General features: G+C 29.7%; 1 protein-coding gene and 1 long non-coding RNA gene across 2 annotated transcripts; one reads left to right on the top strand and one right to left on the bottom strand.

Moving 5' to 3' along the window:
- Positions 1–151: 151 nt before the first annotated feature.
- LOC110656775 (uncharacterized) lies at positions 152–3,388 on the top strand. The gene is made up of 2 exons (XR_002495195.2): positions 152–739; positions 907–3,388. It is a non-coding gene; the product is annotated as an uncharacterized LOC110656775 (long non-coding RNA).
- Positions 3,389–6,057: 2,669 nt separating this feature from the next.
- On the bottom strand, positions 6,058–9,861 carry LOC110656833 (putative calcium-transporting ATPase 13, plasma membrane-type). Its single transcript, XM_021813815.2, has 2 exons — positions 6,694–9,861; positions 6,058–6,305 (listed from the first exon to the last, which is right to left on the bottom strand). The coding sequence occupies exon 1, from the start codon at positions 9,751–9,753 to the stop codon at positions 6,715–6,717; it is 3,039 nt and encodes a 1,012-aa protein (XP_021669507.2). The 5' UTR covers positions 9,754–9,861; the 3' UTR covers positions 6,058–6,305; positions 6,694–6,714.
- Between the last annotated feature and the right edge of the window lie 7,243 nt (positions 9,862–17,104).

The following is a 17,104-nucleotide window of genomic DNA, read 5'->3' as shown; positions in this document are numbered from 1 at the left end:
GTTGATGCTAACATTACAACAACACACCCACAGGCACACAGTGAGATGAAAGGCTCATCCAACTAAAGTTATAAGTAAAAGCTTCTTAGGAAATTTAGAAACTCTCACTGCCCTGTCTGCATGTGGTGGCGTGGGCGTGACAATATTCAATTCCATTCTTTTGGGACCACGTTTTTGCTTTTTTCTTTCTTTATTTCTTTCTTCTATTTTTTTTCCCATGCTATCCTACTTAGGTTTACCACAAGAAATATATACTTTGTTAAAGTTTTGCTATTTCCACTGCCTTTGTTTTTTCCTAGTCATATAAGACAAAATATGATGAGATTGTTTGTAAGAAAAATATGGCTGGAGTTAGTAGAAATCAAAGTCCTCCACATCTAGAGAAAGTCCTCTATTTATACCCTCCTATCCTTCCTTATCTATGAAGCCTTCATATGGGAATAGAAAGATGATATGAAGAAAATTAAGGTTTCAAAGGCTTAATCTCTCTATATGTATATACCTACCCCTTAATGATCTTCTTGCCGTGCACCACTAGTAGTTGAAGCTGCCAGCATGATCTGAGCTTTCCTTAATTATCCTAATCGAATTATCGATCCAGAGGAGAGACTAGATCATGTGGCTGCTTCACCTGTTGCTGGTAGCATGAAAAACCCTAATCAGGATAAACCCTAATTTCATGGTTCGATCCATTTTTGATAACCCACTAGGGCTTTATCATGGAAAAACACTAGATGAGGTATGCCATATATGTATCAATTCACATCTATTTCTTTCTTTTAGTGATATGGGTATTCCCCTTTTTGTTTTATTTCTCTCCTAATCTGCTCTTTTTTTTTTTTTTTCTTGCTTATATATATATATATATCTTTTTCTGGTTGTTGTATTCTCCTTTTCTATGTCAAGGTTTGTGGAGAATCTTGTTAGCAGCTATGTGATGCTGTTAAGAACTTGAGTGACAGAATTTCTGTCCTAACTTGGTTGGTTCTTTTGAGATCTATCCTCGTGCCTTGAAGAGAGTGCTCTTATATACTTTCATGTGCTGTTCATATCAATTTAATTTGTTTATGCTTTCTTTTACTACTCTTGTCTTATTCTATATTCAAAATTCATGCTGCTGAATTTTCTTAATTTTCTCTTTTTTAATTAATTAGAATTGAATCCCAAGCGATAGATCATCTTGAAACAGAAAATGCTACTTAGAATAATAAAGGAAGTTGAATTAATTGCTGCCTTCCTTCTCCTGTCTCTCCACCTCCCAAAAGATGATAATTTTCATAAGAATTGGTGTTTAATTAGGGATGGAATAGTGATTTTCTTTTTTCTGTTGGAAGTCATAATTGTGATCATGAGATGGGAGTGACTGAAATATGCATGAAATATATGACTAGATCAAATAGTGAACCAACATATGATATGAGTGAAGAAATTCTAGAAATGTATAGAGCTTAGATCTGGCAGGGAATAAATGACTTTTCTTCTGGTTTTCATCTTCATTACAATTGAGGAAATTAAAGATTACAAGTGACAACATACTCTCTCAGAGAAAATCCATTTTTAGTAAATTTCCCTTGTGCATGAAAAAAGTGCATAGAAGGACCCATATCTATTTTCTCATTTTAGATCCAAATCAAACATCTTTTTAGAGGATTTTGAAGCCTACAGGAATTCAGCTTCTATAGTTATACATACCCTCTCCATGAAACAAAGCTAGTAAGGAGCATCTGCATTTCATTTCCACATTATCCATTAAATGTAAAACCAGTTTGTGAGGACCATCTCTTTCCAACTCAAGTAAATTCATCAATAACTTAATCCTAATTTACTTGGGATATATTATACCTTCCATTAACACTTGTTCATAATAAGCTTCTCATCACTTCAACAAACATTATATTCTATTTATTGAAAAAAAAAAAGAGAAAAAACTGACACCAACTGCAACCCTCCACTTAATCACAAGAGGATTCTTGTGAGTTGTGAGGACCATCTGGGTGTCTACACAAACTGCCCTACTGGTCCTGGCTATATATCCTTTTAAGTTTCTGCTCAAGCACTAGCCTACAATGCAAACTTGGTACATGTATCAAATGTGGTACCATCCTTGTAAATCAAATGTGGAACCTCCTTGTAAAATAGACATAACAAATTAAACATATATGCATCCATTTGATGTGGGTTTTATAATTCTGAACATTATCTTTTGGAACGACTTTCGTCTTTCTCCAAGTTGAAATGGATGACGATTTCTATGGTCAGAATACATCACAACAAAAGAATGGCTCTCTCTATCTATAGTATTTAGCTCATTTAATGCATAAATCCATAATTCCACCGTTTCTTTAATTCTTTTGTTTTTTTAGACGCTCATTAACTATTCAATGTTTGATTCCCTAAGCTTGTAGCTTCTGATTATAATTATGAATTTCCCAAAAGTTCACAGTGCCTAATGTGCAAGGCTTGCTAACTCCTTTAAGGAATAATTGAATCTCTGATATGCTTGTGTTATTTATATATGATAATACTAGTGAGTTGCAGTATTTGTGTTATCTAATGTCAGGGTTTGAACTCCTAAAAAATGCAGATCTATATTTCTCGCTTGAAATTATATGATTTATGGATTTATGGAAAACTTATATATCAGTTTTTTCTCATTAATTTTGGTTGTTACAGTAAATGTTTCATTTCCGTTTGTTTACAAGCCTGAGTTAGCTAGACTCCAAGAAACCTTCACAGGATTCCTGAAGCGAACCACGTAAAGGAAAACGTGAGCAAGTTGTGTTTGGATATCTTTTTCTGGGATTTTCTTTTTGTCATGATCTTTCAAGTGGAACAGACATTGCTTGCCGGAGTTTTTTACTTGCCATTAATTGTCAATGGGGCTTTAACACGATGATATGACTAGCGAAGTAACCCTAGAAGGCATTTCTTGACTTTTCCCTTCTGTGGCTAAACGCTTGTATCGATCACTTACTGACAGGTACATATTGGGGCTGCCAAAGGGCTTTTGAGTGGATTGACACATGACTTGAAGCAAGAATAAGTCATGGGCTTTATTAGCATAAACCTTTCCGTACTGACTGAGACTGATGTCAAATTTCAAGGGCTTGACTACTGAATTAATTGGCAAGGATATATAGATGGTCTTTGGTTTCAAAAGCAGAAGATACCAAATGGATTTGCATTTATCTTATCATATACAGAAATGAGACATTAAGAAAATTGAAGTGCATATCCAAGGCTATATGAAATCCATAATTCTTGTAATCCATAATTGTTCTGGAGCCTCTTTCATCTATTTATTTGTATACAAAAACATGTTGAGTTGATGTCTCTATAGTATCTTGGATTAACAAGTTTTTCTAATAAAGTTTTCATTTTAATTGGAGTTTCTTTGAGCATGGATTACACAGTAAGAGTAGCATGGATTTCAACTTATCAATAACTATGATTTCATCTTCACACTTAACTTTGAGACAATTTTGATAACTTTTTTTTTTAAATATTGATTGAGATTTCGATTTATAAAAAAAAAATATAAAAAAAGACATTTTCTGTTAACTATCAATCACTAACCATCAATAGCTATCTATATGTATTAGACTAATGGTGGATAAAGACAAAATGTAAATTAGGTATAGATGATGGAACCCATTGTTTTTTTGATTATTCATTTTCTTGTACGTAATTGACTCTGAATTACGTAAAATTGTGCCTTAAAAAAATATATGAGAAAAAAAAATTTTAATATATACCTTAAGCACTAAAAAATAGTATTTATTATAGATATATAAATATAGTTATTCCTCAAATAAGAAGTAGTGGGTCTCATATCTTATGAGAGAGAGAGAGTATGTGCTCCAAGAGCACACAATAATTTTTTAATAAGAAAATACCATAGCTAAAAGATAAAAGAGATCAATAAGCTTTAACTTAATAATACTCGAGTGATTATAAAAATTGTGAGATCTCTAGTTTAAATTCATATTAGACTTATATATATATATATATATATATATATATATATATATATATATATATATATATATATATATATATAAAGAAAAAGATAAAAGAGAATATAAAGTAGTAGAGTTTGGGGGAATTGAATTCCTTCAAGTATTTGACAAATTAAACGAAGGGACTGCTAGTCCTTATTGTGCATTGCACCCATTTATTTTCAGTGATAAAAATGCAATTTTCATCATTAAAATCTCATATAGTCAATTCTAATAATCCCAAGGATAATCTTTGGCCAATTTTTGTCTGATCGCTTTTCATGATGGATATGTGATATGGCAAATTGGCAATGAAGATATATATTTGGTCAATTCCTTGTCCTAATTTATGTAATTAATTGAATTTGGAAAGGTGGTAGATGTTCAATTACTTATTTTGTCCTAATTTATACCTGAAAAATGGATTAATTGGGCTTGAATTAAAGCTATTTTCTGAAGTTAATCCAAGCCTATGATAAAATTTGTAACCTACAAAATTAGACCTAAACCATATGTACTCTGCACAAGTTTTCGTAGATTGTATTAGCAGATCAGGCCTGGTTTAGCCTTGAACCTTGAGCTATTGCCTTGAGCCTTGAAAATGAAATTAGCCTATGTTTGATTTGCTAGTAATGTAATATAAATACATAAATTCTTTTTGTTATATTATTTAATTAACAATATCTTTTTTTTTTCAACTAATATTTCTTTTCTTTTCCTTTTATTTCCCACAAAACAAACAGTTATCGCCGGTCCACTATTTCATGTATTGGAAATCTATCATTCTTGAATAATTGCTAAGCGAACAGAACCGATACATTCTTTGAGCTGTAGCAAAAGCTCCGTTTCCACTGTCATCAATGTACTCAATAAGACTACTTTTTTATTGATTTTATAAAACCCTAAAAGATAAAAGAAATTAAAGCTCCATCACAGTGCTGGGTCTAGCAGGCCTCGGGCTTTCAATATTTCAAAAGGGAAAGCAAAAGAGGTTGGACAAGGTTACAAGGTTTCAGACGACAAGGCACTTTCTCTGTCTTCACTTTATAGATTTTTGTCTTTTCTCATAACCTACTAGAGGGGAAAAAAATTGAGAATTGAAGTTGTTATAATGATTAGGTAATTGCAAGTTGGCCATGGGCTTGTATTTTTTTGCTTCTCTTTTGGTAATATAAGTGCAAACAGAGCATTGGGACTCAACCCAGAAGAGCATTTGCTTCATTATTATTATAATTTAGTGCTGGGTTGTATGCCATGTTTAGAAGAATAATTGAAAAGCTCATTTTCTTCAGCTATTAGTATCAAAAGAACACACTGAATCTAAAGATAATTAGGGTAGGGTATCTATTGATGACATTGAAACCTGTCGCTTGCTTCAACATAGCATGGTATATATCCTGTCACTACTACTATCCCCTCGTGTGTCTATTAAGAGCATATTTTAAGCGTAAAATTACTCTATTTGCAAGTAAAAATTATACAATAAAACCAATGAAACATATGTATGTACAATCAGTGATTGTGGTGGGTCTCACGTGAGTCCTACCAACATGATCAATGATCAATGATTGTACATAAATTATCGTTGCTTATATAACTATTACACCAAATTAAAATTCATGAGTAAGAGGTTATAGGTTCAAGCCATGAAAATAGCCTCTGCAAAATAAGGATATACACAAGCGAGCCCACAAGTGTGGGATGTTTCTAGTTACCTTTTTCATAGGAATCCATAGAATAGAATAATGTCTTTTTGTGGAGAAACCACAAGAGAGTGACCTACTAAAATATAGGAGATTTTCCTAAGAGATGGTAAGGAATGAGAATATAACTATTTAAAATCTCATGGATGATAAGCATGTCAAGCAAAAAACCTTTTTTCCATGGGAATGAAAAACAAAAAAGGCTGGCTTATTTATTCTACATGCTATGCAAATCACAAAAGTTACTGTTGCATGGGCTGCAACTTCCTATGTGACCATTCTCCTCAGTCAGAAAATAAAGATTAAGAAAGAAAAAAGGTGAGACATAATCAGTTTAGGAGATATTTCCGAGTAGATTGTAGAGAAAATGCAAGTAGAACATTTGAAATATCAAGGATGATAATAAACATATGTCAAACCATCAATGTATATTCAGATCTTAGAGTGTATATACAAATAAAAGAACAAAAGCATGATTTGAAAATAATGACAATTGACCTTAGTTATTCTGGTTTGTCGAATTTATTTTGAGCTTAGTCTTGACATTGCTCTGCCATGCTTTGCAATTGGGTTTTCATAATGAAGACCTGCAATTTCTGGGTTGCTGCATATGATGAAAATTGAGAGTATTAGACCAAATTAGTGAAAGCTGTAATACTATTTTTTATCTCATAGTCCTTTAAGTGCTAAAAAATAGTATTACAGTAGTGGAGATTACTTTTTTTTCTTTTTTTTTTTTAATCCTATCTTCTTTAATTCCAGCGATTAAGGTGTTACAAGATTAAAGCAAACAGAGGAGGCTTCTTTTACACTGGAATTTCATTTATGACCTAAAGATATAATATTTACACAAATTTGATAATATATATTCTCTAAAAGAGATGGTTAACAGTACTGGCAGTTGCCAGAGATACGAAAGTTTAATGTTCACTAGTCAATTCCACTGAAAAGGCAAAGGAAAGAAATAAAAAGAAAGAACTGATTATTGGTACCTGTTTTTATGTTTTTGGGAACTATTTGTTTTGAAGCTGCTTTCCAGAAACTGGAATGCACTTGGCTAGAAAACCAATTGGCCAAGACACAGCTGCAATGCCAATGCAAGCACCCCATTGCCCCCAATTTAACCTCTCCGTACCGGCAAATCTCGTCAGAAGCTCAACCATCAGCACTTGAAGAACTATGGTAATTCCAATGATCACTATAAACAATTTGTTCCTATGTATCCCTTTGAATATATTCTTCTTTTCCATATTCCTTGCATTGAACTCATTAAAGACTTGACACAGGACAAAAGTATTGAAGATGATAGTATTCTTTATCCTCTCATTCACACCAAAGATGGAATTTGCTTTAAATTCTAGAGTAAGCAAGACGGCTAACTGATACAAGGCTTGGGCAATGAGATTCCTCCACATGATTTTGGTGATAAGTGGCTCTGATCTACCCATAGGTGGCTTTGCCATGAGATCATTGGTGGGCTGCTCAGTGGCCAAGGCTAGTGCTCCCAAGGTGTCCATAACGAGGTTCACCCACAATAGCTGAACTGCAGTTAAAGGGACGTTACCGAAAGAAACAGCTGCAACAAAGTTGATAGCGAGAGCTGCAACATTGACCGTGAGTTGAAACTGAAGGAACTTTTGAATGTTATTGGAGACACTTCTTCCCCACCGCAATACTGTCACTACAGAGGTAAAGTTATCATCCAAGATAATTATGTCTGCGCTCTCCTTTGCCACCTCTGTCCCTTGAATTCCCATGGCAAGCCCAATATCTGCTTCCTTTAGCGCAGGAGCATCGTTTGTGCCATCACCAGTGACTCCTACCACATGGCCTTTCTGTTTCAAGCAGTGTACCATCAGAAGTTTGTCAAATGGGGATGATCTTGCCATTACTCGAATATCTTCGATCCTTGTCATTCTCTCTTCAGGGGAGTAATTTCTGAATTGTGAACCTTCCACTACAGCTTTTTCTATGTCGTCATCAGGATGAAGAATTCCACATTCAAAAGCTATAGATCTTGCTGTGAGCAAGTTGTCACCAGTGATCATTTTAACATTCACCCCTGCATTCTTACATGATTCTACTGCTGTTCTAACCCCTGGACGACATGGGTCCTTCAGTCCCACAAACCCCAGTAAGGTGAGTTCAGCTTCTTCAAGCTTCTTAGATACCTCCTCCTCATTATCATGTGTGACTTTTTTGTAGGCAAAGGCAAGACATCTCAGGCTTTTGGCTGCCATACACTGAATTATTTTTTCAAACTCCAATCTATCATCTGCATTCATTCCTTTTAGTGCTCCACTTCCTACACAATAATTTGAACACAAGGCTAATATCATCTCGGCTGCTCCCTTCCAATGGGTATGAAATTCTCTGTCTTCAATTTTCCTCGTTAATATCCCACTTCTTTTTTTCTCTGAATTAAATGCCTCTACATGTATTACTTCACAATTTTGTTTTGTCTCATTGATATTCATATTTAAATCAAAAACAGCCCAAGAAAGTATTGCCGTTTCTGTTGGACTGCCAGAAATCTCAGGAATTGATGAAGCATGTGTCGTATCAACGGTACCTGTTGTGTTTAAGGCAACCCCCTCCTGTAGCAACTTGAAGATCTCTGGTTCTATTGCCTTTGAAGAATCATCCTTAATTAGCTCTTTTCCGAGCCAAAATTCTGTAACTGTCATCTTGTTCAAAGTAAGAGTCCCTGTTTTATCTGTGCAGATTGTTGTAGCTGAACCCATTGTTTCACAGGCAGAAAGTTTACGAACCATGGCATTATCTTTTATCATTCGCATCATAGAGTAGGCCAGAGTTAGAGTTACAGCTAGAGGCAGACCTTCTGGAATTGCAACCACTAAAATGGTCACTGCAGCTGCAATCATCTCCACAACTGAATTGACTATATCACTGACTCTTGTCTTGCTTCCTTTGTACTCTCTCTTTCCATTTTCATCTCTGGTGCTTCCAGTAAAGTAACGAATCATCAGAACTGCAAGAACGAGTATAGCCACTGACAATCCAACCCGGCCAATATGAGAAGCCAGTTTATCAAGGCGTGCTTGTAATGGGGTCTGCTCCTCCAAAATCCGGGTTATGGAACTCATCATCTCACCCCAGGCTGTATTCATGCCAACGGATGTAACAAGCATCGAACCAAACCCATCCATCACCTTTGTTCCAGAAATCAGGAATGGGTTTAAGGTGCCATTGACCTCAACATGGTCGCTTTCACCTGTAATACTGGACTCGTCCACCTTCAAAGAATAACCATACAAGAACAAGCCATCAGCTGGTATCTGATCTCCAATCTTCAAAGAAACGATATCACCCACCACAATATCAAATATAGATATTGGTTGGTGCCTTCCATCTCTCACTACTTGCACCTTTATATCACTGCTGGCATCTGATAGCCTCTCAAATTGCTTGGATTGCTTGAAGTTGCTCACAGAGGAGACAACAATAACAAGTACGATGGCAACAATGATGCTCCCACCATCATACCAGCCATCTTTTGGGCCATGCTGTTTAATGCCAAAGCCCAGAGACAAAATGGCACAGACTAAAAGAATGATAATGGTTGTATCTTTGAATGCTTCAAAGACAAAGCTAATGAAGCTTTTTGAAGGCGGTTTCTGGTGCCTGTTGGCGCCAAATACCTCTCTTCTGTGCATTAGATCAGCCTCGTCACCGCTTATACCGTCCTTTTCATCAGTCAGAAGAATTGCAGCGACCTGTTTGGCTCCTCCTAGTTGTTGCAGGGATTCAAAGCTTCTCTTTTTTACCATCTCAGTCAATGTTTTCTGATCAATACCATCAAAAGGCCCAGGTATGGGACGTGGGGAATTGACATCGATGGCAACATAGGAGAGGGAACGCAAGAGCCTGGTCTGGTTGTCAAGAACTTTCTTGGACAGGGAAACAAGAACCCTTGTGAAGTAAATGGCTGTGAAGGCCATCCTCCATCTTCGCTGGTTGCGCTTTGCCGGCAAGGAAATTTCCTGATCAGGCATGGCGTTTCCTCCAGTTTTTCGGGACCTCAAAAGCATGGTGACGAAGGAATAGAACTTGAGATTTCCTGATTATGGTAGAGTTTTGGGAGAATAAAAGTGTGCTTGAATGGAGCGAGAGAAGGTTTTATAAAGGGAGGCAAGGTAAAGTAATGAAGACAAAATAATAAATTCTCAAGATAAAGAAATGAAGACAAAATAATAAATTCTCAATTCTGTAATTTGATGGATTGAAAAAATGAGTGTTTTGGAGGTTTTAAAAACCAAGGAAGAAGAAAAACTTCACAACTCCACGAAATTGCACTGCAGCTTCCTAGTTACCATTTTAGCATTGCTTACTATGGTAATTTGAGATATGGATGCGATCAAAATTCTCAGTATATATAGAAATAGATTCATAAGTATAATAGAATTTCCATATGAATGTATAAATACATTCTGGGAATTTCTTCTTAGCGTTGGGAATGGAGACATTTAATGTTGGTGAACTTCTAAGAAATTTCTCTTTATATTTATAATTGGATCAATTTAAAATTTATCTCTTAACATACGAGATTATTATTTTAAATTTTGATAATAATATTTTTTAACAAATTCAGAATTATTCCCTTTTTTTTTTACATTCTTTTAGGGTATTTATATTCTTTTTATTTACTAAATCTGAATAAAGCTATTATAAAATACAATAATATTCTTAAACTTTCTCAAAATTTATTCCAAGTAATTTTCTTTTATTCTTCTAGGCCATAGTATATATGTTCACAAGCTATTCTTCCTTCCTGGAGCTTATCCTTTTCCTCCTTAACAAATTGTTGTTTAAATATTTTTTTTTAGTAGAATTGGATTCCATTTGAATTCAAACTTAACAGTAATTATCATTAAATTAAAAGTATTTTGAGTGTGTGGATAGAGAAAATATCCATCGATAATGATAATGCTTTACTGATCTGACGTTAATAAAATTAGTTTTAATTTAAATATTTAAAAAAGTTATTAAAAATATTAATTATTATTATTATTATTGAGAATAAAACTTATGATCCGCTTACGAAATCCAAAAATGCGTATTGAATCGCAAGCTTAATTAGGTAAATAGATACATGGTTTGAGGGCTTTCTTGATCTCAGTCACTGCTGATTTCTTGAGGGCTTTTAGTCTTTGAAGTGCATGTGACAATTACAAATCTGTACGTAAAATCTGGCTTGCTATTTTTTTTTAATATATAACCGTAGTAACGTGACGAATTACAGTGCTTTTCTCAATATATATATATATATAAGCATGTCTAGTCTAAGAGAATGAGAAAAAACAATGGTTGATGTATAGTGTAGACACTATATGTCACGTAGTTTCCTGCATGAATATAAAATCATTATTTTATTTAAAATATTCTGACATTAATAAAAAAAATAATTTATTAGAAAAAGTTTCCGATAATAATTAAAAAAAAATATTAATATATTAGAGATATGGATCTATAAAGTAATTCAAGATATTCAAAAAAAAATGAATTTAAAATATTCAAACGTAATAGTAAAAGATGAAGAGAACAAACATAATAGTAAAAGATGAAGAGAAAGTAGGAATTTAGATGAATTTAAATTTAAATTTATTAAATAAGTAATATATTTACTTTTTACTTAATTTTTAATTTGCAGTTTGATTTTGATATGATTGTCATTTAATGCATAATAAATTAAAATTTTAAATTCTTTAGAGATAATAATAATAATAATACAAAATATTTTTAAATTTCGAAATTTAAATTTATGATCTCAAAGTCACAATTTTTAAAATTAATTCAATATAATTAAATTATATTAAATTTTGTCTAGTCTTTCCAACCCCAATGCCATTAATATTACGAACGTCATCCTTAATACGTCATGGATCCGTGTGCACGAAAAGTCCGTCAACTCTAATTTTCTTCCTTTCTATCCTCTCGTGCTATGTGTTGACTGGGAAAGCAACGGCAGTGAATCGTACAATTAAATCTTTTTTTATTTGTAAGGAAATGTTTGGTTGGCTTTGAAAATCATAAACAAATTTCTTCATTTTAAGAAAAAAAAATTATAAATTACACATAATTATGTATATAATTATCATTTCCATTTCAGTTCAAATTATTTAAATATAAAAATAATATATATTCAATCTAATTTTCGATTTATCGATTATCTAATCAGTTCCTCATGATTTCTTCGCATATTTATATAAAATTTATAAAAATAAAAAATTAATGAAATGTGGAGGCAAACGACCAACTAATCCAGGTAAATATACTGGAAATTGCCGAACAGCTAGAGATATGGAATTTTTGTATTTTCTATGATGACTAAGTGGGACAGAAAATAAAGTAAAATAAAATCTTCCACATTTAGAAGCACAACGACTAAGACTATGAATTTATTTAATATTATTGATAAAAAAATATTTTTAAATATATTAATTAAAATATATTAAAACTTTATTTTAAATTAAATTTAATATGGGTTACTTATAAATATTTAAAATAATTATATGATTTTTAATAAAATTTAAAACAAAATTTTTTTATAAAAAATAATTTTTTAACTTCTTAATAAAAAAAATTTAAAACGTCATCTGCTTACGTATTTTTTGTGACATGAGCAGTGACGCCGATTAATAGATTATAGACAGGGGTGAGCATTCAGTTCGAATCGAATCGAATCGAATCGAAATGAACTGAATCGAATTAAATTATAAAAATTGAATTTTAAATTTTAGAAATTGAATTGAACCAAATGGGTGAAAAATCAAATCGAATTGAACTGCTCTATTTTAATTTGGTTCGATTTAAATTAATTGATTTTGATTTTTTATTATTTTTTAATTTAGATTTAATTTTCAAGTTATTTGGTCTAATTTGGACTTTGGTTTGAACCTAATAACTATTAATCAATGAAATTAAACAATTAATATATATATATATAATTAAATATAATTCATAAATTTCTCATAAAAATAAATCAATTCAAAAATCAATTCGATTCAATTTAGTTCGATTTGAATATATAAATTACTATTCAGTTCGATTTGATTTAATCGATTTTTTTTCTCTTTAAAATCGAATAGAATCAAAATAATCGAAATTTTTATAATATAAAATCAAATTGAATCGATTAAAATTTAAAACTAAATCGATTGGACCAAATTAACTCGATTCAATTTGATTTTTTAATTTAAATCAAATTCTGCTCGGCTGATTCATTGGCTCTGAACATTTTTCGTTGTCAAAAGTCAAAGAGACCATGGATGGGGGGAAAGCAGAATTGGATATACGGGGAAATTTTTAAATATTAATTTATGTTAAAAAAGAGTACGTTGTTTTTTCATTTAATGAAAATTATTTAAAAATAAATTTACAGTAAATTTTTTAATAATTTTTTTTAATATATAATAATAAACAACTAGAGAAAAATATATTAATTCAATTGATAAATGTCATTAATTTTAAAACATACACGCATTTATTTTTAATATATAATTATAGAGAAATAAAAAAATAAATAATTAATTAATTAGATACCACATTAAAAATTTATTTATCTCTCAAGGATGACTTATTATTTTGTGGTAGTTGAGCATAAAACATAAGACAAAAAGTCTATATATATTATTTTATAGTAGATTTTCTTGAGAAAATGATAAATTAAATGCTTTGGGTGAGAGAGCAAGGAAAATAATTATTTATATTAATAATGGAAATACCTTATATTTAATAAGGTAATACTAATTTTAGTAATTATATGAATTACCTTATAAGGAGATAATTTAGTCTAATAATTAAAATATTATTTAAAAATTATAATATTAGTCATTACAGTGGTGTGTGTATATATATATATATATATATATATATGATTTTTTTTTTGAAGATGCAAATCACATATATGAATCTTTTAAGTAGTATTATTAAATTCGACTATAAAATTGATTGGGTGAATGGACCGAGTAAATGAGTAAATGATTCAACTAATAAGTATATATATATGTATACACGAATCTTTTGAGCGGTATTATTAAATCCGGTTTAAATATTGACCTAGTGAAAGGACCTAGTCAATAGGTCAGTAGCTCAACTAATAGATCAGTGTGAGTCATTAAAAAATAATTAAATATATAAATTAATTAAAATCAATTAAATATTAACACTTGTTAATATAAATAAATATAATTAATTAACTTTTAAATATTTAAAATAAAACTTTAACATTCAATAAGTTATATTTAATAGATTTTAATAGTATTTTAAAATTTTACATAAAATTATTCAAGTAATATAATGCATAAAAATTTATATAAATATATATTTTTTAATATTTATGAAATATTAAATATATATTAAAAAATACATATATTAAAATAAAAAAAGCATATAACTACCAAGTTAACTGAATTTATTTTAATTTTAAATATTTTTTATGAGATTTTAAGTTCAATTTTCTATACTAAAAATAAAAAAATATATATATTTTATTAAATAATTTAACCGCTCTGATTAACTGGTTACACTAATTTACTAGTTCAACTACCGAATCGACCGAGTTACGTTGGGTTACTTTTTTGTCTGATTCAATTATAAATTCAAATCGTTTTGTAAATCAATTTACTAGTTCATTTGTTCAATTGGCTGATTCAATCCAAATTTAATAACTATACATTTAACTATAACATGTTCGGATTACTTATAATATACTAATTTTACAGATATATGCTACAAATTTTTAAAAATAAATTTAGTATATCTTAAAAATAATACATATAAATTTTTTTAATTTTGATTAAAACTCAAACTTAAAAACTTAAAATTTTAGAAATGACTTTAATATTAATAAAGTAAATCTCATCAATAATACCACATGATTTTAATTCCATAATTTGTCAAAAAATAATTTTGATGAAAAATGCTTTTCATATCGATTATATAATTTATTGCCAAGTTTCAAAGTTGTTAACTATAAATTGCAAAGTCTTTCTTTAGAGAAAATTATATAAAAATCAATATTCGTGTTGCACATTGTAGAAAAAAGCAAATCTTGAGAGGAAAATCAAAGAATCGTTTAATTAATTAATAAATAAATATGCAAAGAGGGATTCGCAGGATAACCTTGGAAACAAGCGATGCTTTCCTTTTACGGGATTTGAATTATTCGTTATTATTTTTATTTTCTATGTGAAAAAGAAAAAAATATAAAAAGGGAAAATCTAAGGAAGTTTCTGCCATCTCAAAATTGAATTAAAGAAAAAAAAATTAATGATATTTATTAATTACCATTAGATTATAATGAAAAAGTCTCAAACTTGAGTCTTTCAGAAAAAGAAAGTATCGAATTCGAGTTTTTCTATCTGTTTTTCGTAAAATCATTTGACAATATGATAAAAAAATAAAAAATATTACTTCTCGCTCTACAGCTCGCTGATTATATTCTACCCATTACATTTTTATTGATAAAAAAATATTATTTATTAATTAACTTTGTTGGGAAGTTCATCTATTGGAAAACCAAAGTTTAAGTATGTGTTTTTGTTAATTATCTATGTTGATGATACGTTTATTATGTTCTTCGTATTAAAATAACATATATATCTTCACCATAACATATATATTGACTCTACTTTGACATCCCTAATCTTGATTTACGCATAAGTTGTTGATTATATGAAATAATTTAATTCAAAAGTTAAATAATTAATATATTATTTGAAGTAAAATTTTGAAAATTAAATTATATGATATTTTAATAAATAATTTTAAAATGTAATAAATAATTAATATATATTATGAACATAATCAAATATAAATTTGTCTATATATTAAGAAACTTTTTTACAATGTTTATTAATATTTAAACATAGCTCAAACTTTTAATGTTTTTTAATTTTTCATATAAATTTTTAAAATTTATGTCAATTGTTGTACATGTTAAGTTCCCGATCAATCGATAGACAGAATTACTTACATGATACTGTATCTATAATATATATGAAAAAAATATATAATTACATAAAAATTAAAAATATATAAAAATAAAATATATTTTTTTATTATGAATTATTACTGTATTACTTGTTCATAAATTCACTAGACAACTCGTATATATATATATATATATATATATAGATAATTAAATTATAAATAACATAATTATTAATTTAATTATTATGATTTAAAGTGAGTTTTAGATAATAATTAATAAAAAATAATTAAAACCAATTATTATTATTATATATATTTTTTTAAATTTAGTGCCATTTCAACCAATATCAATGATCTGAAAAATTAAAGTGCTCTATAATTAACATAAATTTAAAAATTCTATTAAAATTAAAATTTAAAATTTACAATAAGATTTTTTTTTTTATAATTAAACCTATTTTTGTTTTTAAAAAGGGAAAAAAGATCAAAGGGACTATGCAATGGAAGTTGAATAAAAAATTTCTAGCCCAATTGGGGCAAGCAGGACAAAGGGCCAAGACCCCGGCTGGCCCAAATCATATTTGTTCAAAGGTCTCTGGAAAAATCAATAATCATAATCCCCCCTTTGATTAGGAGGGGAAACCAATCAAGTCAATTTTTTTTTTAATAAAAGTAAGATCAATATCATTATAGTCTACAAAATCACATCGAAATTTTAAATTTTGAATTTTCCAATTCAACATTTCCATAAAAAAAAAAAAGTCAACACAATAATTTCTCTCTTTGTTTTTTAAGTATTCCTTAATTATTAGTGTTTGTATTAGAGTCAATATTTTAAAATATTTTAATAAATTAAATTAAAATAAAATTTTAAATTAAATTAATTTGATCCATTTATTAGATTTCAATCGAATAATTCTTAACCCCACTTCTTACATCTATGAGCATGAGATGCATCAAGGAGATGCAAGGAAATGCAATTATATCTCTTTACGTGTATGTGGGTGTAGGGGTGGCCAAGTCTTGATTCCATTTGTGAACCGCAAGTTCAAGTTCAAGATTTAAAGAGATTGAACTTGATATTAAAAGTTTCTTAGTTCCAATTTTGGTTTGATTTCAATTTTAATCAAATCCATCAGTTTTGATTTGAATTGAAATCAAACCAATTATTTTTAATCTAATTCAATATTGATTTTGATTATTTCCAATTCAATTTTAATTTGAAAGGACTCTTGGTTGAATCTTTGTGGGTATAAATAGAAGAATTAAAAATGTTGAATTTAATGGATAATCTTAAACTGATACTTTAATTTAATGGTGGAATATATGCCTTGTAAAGTTGAAGTTTACACCTCTTTTTTCTTTTAAAGATTTCTAATTACTATATATATATATATTAATTATTAAATAGTAGCTTTATTTATAAAATAGTAAATTTAATTTTTCTAA

The sequence above is a fragment of the Hevea brasiliensis genome, chromosome 5 (genome assembly GCF_030052815.1).
Source record: "Hevea brasiliensis isolate MT/VB/25A 57/8 chromosome 5, ASM3005281v1, whole genome shotgun sequence".
In the NCBI taxonomy this organism is placed as follows: domain Eukaryota; kingdom Viridiplantae; phylum Streptophyta; class Magnoliopsida; order Malpighiales; family Euphorbiaceae; genus Hevea; species Hevea brasiliensis.
The sequence above is the reverse complement of the archived record's forward strand: the minus strand, read 5'-3'. Positions and strand labels throughout refer to the sequence as shown.

Excerpts from the sequence above, each read along its gene's own strand:
- LOC110656833 (XM_021813815.2), bottom strand. The coding sequence starts at position 9,753 with ATGCTTTTGAGGTCCCGAAAAACTGGAGGAAACGCCATGCCTGATCAG.